Raw genomic sequence first — 6,000 nt, 5'->3', positions numbered from 1 at the left:
GGCTGTGGCCAAAACTATTTACCAGAGAATGCCCTAATCCTGCCAGCAGGAACTTGCTCCGTCTCCATAAAGTCAGCAAAGTCACAGGAGTGCTGCTGGGGAATCCTACTACAGGACGGGGCGCTACCGCTCCCCCCACCCAAGAGTGAAGGGAGCGGGGAAGGCAGAGGCGGCCGAGATCAGTGGCAAGAAAGCGGCGGAGCAGCGGGAGGTAACTGGCAGGGGCAGCTTCTGCGCGTTCAGCCGCCCGGGGGAGGGGGCTCCACTGAGCACGCGGCTGCCCCGAAGCAAGGCCTGTCCGGCTGCAGGGAGGCCCCATGCCAGGTGCGGCGGTGGGGCCGGGCCCAGGGAGCGGCGGTAACCGGCCCGCGGCGCCGCCAGGCGGCGGGAGCTCTGCTGCGCCCAGCGCCACTGCCCGGGAGGCTCCGGTGGGTCCCGAACCGCGGGCGGGCAGGGAGCCTGGATCCGCCCCCGCCCCCGCGCGGAGCCACGTCCCCGCGGCGCGTGAGGGGCGGCCGGTGTCCCTGGGCCTGTCCCCGGCCGCCTCACGTGTCCCGGCCGGCGCTCGCTCCCCGGCCGCCCCTTCACCTACCGCTTCCCCGCTCAGACCCTTCCGACTTCCCGTAAAGAGTCCGGCCGCGGAGGCGCTCCCGGCCGCGGAACGGAGCGGAGCCGGGCCCCCGAGCGCTCCCGGGCGGGCTGCCGGGGCCGCGGGGCGGGGCGCGGCCCCCCGGCGGGGCGCTGTCAGGCGGCGGGCAGGGCTGGGCGGGCAGGTACGCAGCGCGCCTCCCCTCCCCCCGCCGGATCCCTCCGCGCCCCGCTGCCCGCGCGCTCCCCCTCCCTCCCCGGCCCGGCTCGGCTCGGCTCGCACTGTTTGGGAGCAACCGGCCGAGGCGGCGGCGGCTCCTGCGCAGCGAGCGAGCGCAGCAGGCCCCGGCCCCTTCGCCATGTCCCTCAAGCAGCAGCAGCAGCAGCAGCCGGCCCAGGGCGCCGGGAACAACCGCAAACCCCCCGGCGGCAGCGGCGGCCCCGGCCTCCCGGCAGCGGCGGGGGGCGGCGGCGGCGGGCGGCAGAACATGGGCAGGTGGGTCTGGGGCGCGGGGCAGCGCCCCCGGGCCTGAGGGGAGGGGCCTGGCCCCTTGTCCCTGACAGGCCGTACGGGGGGTGCCAGGCAGGGTGAAGGGGCCCCGGCCTGGCATCAGCATGCGGCGAGGGTGAAGGGGGCCGGGCCCGGCCGCGGTGCTGGCGCAGCCCGGGCGCGGGGGCTGGTGGCTCCGCAGGGGGAGCGGGGAAGCCGCCTCGAGGCCTCCGTGTCCCGGGCCGAGGCCGCGAAGGACGCGGGGCGGGCGGCCGCAGGGTGAAGGGCTCGAGGTCGGTTCGCTTTGCCGGCGGGCGGACTCCAGGGTGCGGAGGGAGAGACCCGATCCCCCATCGGCCGGCGTGGGGAGAGTAGGCCCGGCCCAGCGAACGGGCGCCTGGCCCGCGGCCAAGCCAGCGCTGCTGCTGCCGGTCCAGAGGTGACCATTTTATTTTCGAAAATAGACGTTTTATGGAGACCAGCGTAGTGAGTCTGCTCCAGCCCCGGGGCCGGCCCTGCAATGGACAGCTCGTCCCCTCCCGGCCGGCTTCTTGGGGCGCTGCTTAAAGTGTCCAATTCTGGAAATGCAGGGGAAGGTGATAAACGATAACCCCATCGGAGCAGATGAGGGTTTTGAGCTCACTTCACAGAGTGAAACACTATCGAAGTTTCTAATATGCAGGCGCTTTTCACAGGTGAGAGGTGTCCTCAAGGCCAGCTGAGGATATTGAGATTCTCCCTGCAATCAGCTCCCTAGTTCTGATCCTATATCACAACTGCCACCCTTTGCTTGATAGGCCATGATTCTCAGGGCACAGATATAACCACCGAAGAGTTCACTGTTTATTTGGGCTTGGACCTGTAACCTGTCCACCATTCAGACTTTTTGGTATCCTGCATCTCCAGACATCTTTAGGATCCTGCATAATCATTTCCTTTTGCAGTTCTTGGTCTCTCAGGTCACTTGGGGTTTGTTTTCCCTCTTACATTGCTCACTAGTTTGGCAATTCTACTCTTATTCAGCTCTGTATTCTAGCAGAAAAACAAAATTTACTGGACAACTTCAGAAAGCAGGATTTCACTTCAACATAACAAAGTGGGGGAAAGATCTAGGACAAAAAGGAATAGAATAAAGCAAACTAAAAATATATTGACACCTTGAGCAATTTAGGAAAGTGATTTCTTACACTTGTGACCCTGTAGAATGAACTCTTAGTATTTGCTATTCTGTCCTCTTGAAAAAGAGTGGCACTCTAGAGGTTAACCCGAAGGTCAGTAAAGCTACAGCCTTCCTTGAAATTTTAGTGGGGATGTGAATGCTTTTTGTGTGTGAGAGCTCGTGTTTCCTGGTCAAATTCCAACTAAAGCAATTACATTCTTCCTACCTATGTTACCATTTTAGTTTCAAATGGATAAATTGTTACTAGGGCAGTTCACTCAGTTCACTCTCAGAGGTGGCTGCATTTCAGTGACTGAATCCCTTTATATAACACACAATATGTTTGAAGGTTTTTCTGGATGAAGGGTCCTGTAAAATTATGTGACTTTCTCTCACTGGAAGTCTTGCCAAGGGACTGAATGAAGCTCCTTTAAAATACTCTCGCAGATTAAGAGAAAAATCTTGGTTTTGTTTTAAAAGTGTTTTAAAAATTTATGTCATGCTGCAAATTTGTATGGTAGTTCTGATTGAGTGCAGAGTTTAAGCATATTTTTTTTAAAATGTTTTACAGTCTTAATCTTGGTACTTTGATATTAAACAAATTTGAAATCTGTAGTTTGTGATGAAAAATTAAATAACTGTTTCTTGCTTTTGCTGAGCTGGTTTCTTAACACTTTTTTAAATTAATTATCACTCCATAATGTTTACATACGTAATACATTCTTAAGATGCACATGCAACAGAGCTTTGCATGAGTAGTCACATTTTAGGAGTTGAAATTTGGCCATAAATTTCATTTGAACTGTTGGAGGCATAACATTTAAAAATTAGTGAAGACAAATACCTGCTTCTCTTTTGACAATGGAGCGAAATGCTTCTTCCTTTGCTTATATTATTAGATTGCGATAAATTTCCGTTTTTTTGGGGGGTTGGGGATTAGCAGCAATTTAGTAAAAATATTAAAAAAAAATACCTCTCAGAAAGATGCAGTAAAAAAAAATGTAGATGTACCTCTTACAAACAGGCAAATATATTAAATGCCACACCGCCATATTCCACATATACATGCTCCAACTGCTTAAACGATTACAGAAAATGCAGACACTATATACAAACCTGAAAAATCATGCTATCCAAAACAGTCTTTAATTCTGTTTTGGTCAGTTCAGTTTAGGGATGTAAAGGACCAGTCGACTATCCGATAAGCATTTGCTTATCAGATAGTCAACATGTTAGTCGTTAGTTCCCCCTTCCCCGCTCCTCTTGTTGCCTCTGTCAGAAAGAGGCAGTGGGCGGGGGGGGGGGGGGGGGAAGAATAAGTAGAGGATACTTCAAAGCTGCAGTGACAGGTAGAGCCTGGGGCCAGACCCTGGGCTCTATATGGCGTTGCCGCTTTGAAACTCCACATACTGCCTGATGCATGGAGCCGTAGGGCTGTTGCTACGCTTCAAAAGTGAAGGTGCACTATCGATTAATCGAATAGTTGATGTAAAATTCATCAGCTATTTGATTAATCATTACTCTCAATTTAACATCCCTAGTTCAGTTTTATCAAAATATAAATTTAGCTATTCTGGATCTCTCTTATAGTCATAAACAGTTGGTTCAATGCCATCGGACGGTACCATCCAAAGGAAATTTTTGTTATTGTGAGGGAATACCAATATTTTGTCCCCTGGAAAAGTTATTCAATTTTTTTTTTAAATCAGGGTCTACTTTAAGTACCTGAGATACAGTTATAGACAATTTTCTTCTGTACTTTAGTATCATAATCAGTTTCTTAACTGTTCTGAACATTCAGTATTAAAGAGATAGAAATTAAGTGTTTTTAAAATTCCTTGTTATAAACAGATGAAAGCTGAACTGATTGAAAACTCTTTTTTGCCACTAATGCTAATTTTCTCAGTCCGACTTCTTTAGTCATTTTCACTTTTCAGTAGTCTCACCAAAAATCTTAGATCAAGAGCAGGATAAAGAATGATTATCCCACCTTGACGGAGCTAGCTGAGAATATGAAGAGTATGCTAACTCTTAGATATTATTGTAGTATAGTGATAGAAATGTAGCCATGTTAGTCTGGTGTAGCTGAAACAAAATACAGGACTATGTAGCACTTTAAAGACTAACAAGATGGTTTATTAGATGATGAGCTTTCGTGGGCCAGACCCACTTCCTCAGATCAAATAGTGGAAGAAATAAGTCACAACTATTGACTTATTGAGTAGTTGCGAACTGGATGGCTGGTAGACACACTCGTGCAGCCTGAGCACGTTTATCAGCCAGGCAGTTTGAAACTACAAACTGATACATCTAGTAATAATACAGCTTATCTAATGAGAAAATACCAGACATGTTATATGTCTGGTATTTTCTCAGTTTGTTTTTTTATGTGTTTATTTTTTTGGGCTGCAAAAAGCAGTATTGGGGGAAAAAAAAAAGGGTTCCAACCAAAGTAAAAAGTTTGGGGAACCCTGGTCTAACCAGCTTTCTGTCTTACAGTCCATTTATCCAATCCATATTCCTTAACTTTCTGACAAGTATATTGTGCTTTGCTAAAGCTGGCACTGGGGGTTTTGGGAGGACCAGAAACAATTTATTTGAATATTCATAATTTGATTAATGGATATGCAAATATGCAAATTAATGTTACCGGTCCTCCAAAATTTTGTGAATGGATTTACTGGTCCCTGTGTCAAAAAGTTTGGGAACCCCTGGATTAATAGATAAGGGTGCTGTTCCAGTGCTGTTGCTACGCTTCAAGGGCGAAAAGTGCTGCAGGGAGCATGGGGTCAGTGGGCGGACTCAAGCAGTCCCCTGCTGGTCCCATGCTCCCCACGGGATTTCAAAGAGGTGGCATTGCAGGGAGCCCAGGGTCAGCTGGGGACTTTGGGTTCCCAACTGACCCCGGGCTGCGCGCTGTGCTGCCACTTTGAAGCACCCCTCCTTTTCCCCCTGTTGCTGCCTCTTTCTGATAGAGGCAGCAAGGGGAGGGTGACTAGTGAACTAGTGTGTCAACTATCCAACTTTCTGGCTCTTAATACATTTAAAAAGCAGAAGTGCAGTGGGGGGATCCAGCATAAGCTGAGAATCAGCTGTATCGGCTCATGCTAGTCCCCCACTCTGCGCTTCAGCCTTTAAAATGTATTAGGAAGCTCTTAATACATCTAAAAGGCAGAGCCACAGCGGGATTAGCTCCTGAGGCCGAGAGCTTCCTGCGGCTCCTCTGCTTATCCACTAATCAATTAGCCGGTGGAAATTCCATTAATTAGTTTATTAAACTATATTTAACATCCCTAATATACACACACATTTTTAATATATTTTCCAGGATTACATAATCTCCCGTGGTGTCAAAGTTTATAATAAAATCCACAGAGAATTAGTTAGTAATCAATATTGCTTTAATGTAACACTCTTTAATTATCAAACTGAATAACCTACAGGTCACTCTTAATTGTTGATTGTTCATAAACAGTTATTATCAACGCAATGTTTGTTTCAGATGTTCTAGAAAGTGCAATTGACAACAATCTAAAAATTTTCTAATTGTTGTGATTTCCGACAATTATGTTAAGAATGCTCATCAGTGGATCTTATTAGTGTACCTTACATGAAGTAGGACACCTGATATAAAGTACTGGACTGTATCTTTGACCTCATGTTTACTGTTTATTTACAGGATGGAATAAAAATGCAGGAGTTTAACCTTAAGTAGACAGTATTATATAAACCAAAATTTTCAGTGGGCTTTAATGTTGCATGT

The 6,000-nt window shown here is 48.6% G+C and overlaps 1 protein-coding gene across 18 annotated transcripts in view; it reads left to right on the top strand.

The window, feature by feature from the left end:
- Positions 1-405: 405 nt before the first annotated feature.
- The window catches only part of ATXN2 (ataxin 2), a 117,954-nt gene continuing 112,359 nt past the window's right edge, over positions 406-6,000 (top strand). For 7 of the 18 annotated variants that reach the window (XM_075898722.2, XM_075898715.2, XM_075898719.2 and 4 more), the window contains exon 1: positions 809-1,084. In XM_075898722.2, coding sequence (XP_075754837.2) covers positions 948-1,084 — 137 coding nt within the window. In that variant the 5' untranslated portion in view covers positions 809-947. Of the gene's footprint in view, positions 429-802; positions 1,085-6,000 lie in introns of those variants that run through there. The other 11 variants (XM_075898720.2, XM_075898718.2, XM_075898716.2 and 8 more) reach the window with 6 other exon arrangements.

Source organism: Pelodiscus sinensis, chromosome Z (genome assembly GCF_052426305.1).
Source record: "Pelodiscus sinensis isolate ZL-2025 chromosome Z, ASM5242630v1, whole genome shotgun sequence".
NCBI lineage: Eukaryota > Metazoa > Chordata > Testudines > Trionychidae > Pelodiscus > Pelodiscus sinensis.
The sequence above is the reverse complement of the archived record's forward strand: the minus strand, read 5'-3'. Positions and strand labels throughout refer to the sequence as shown.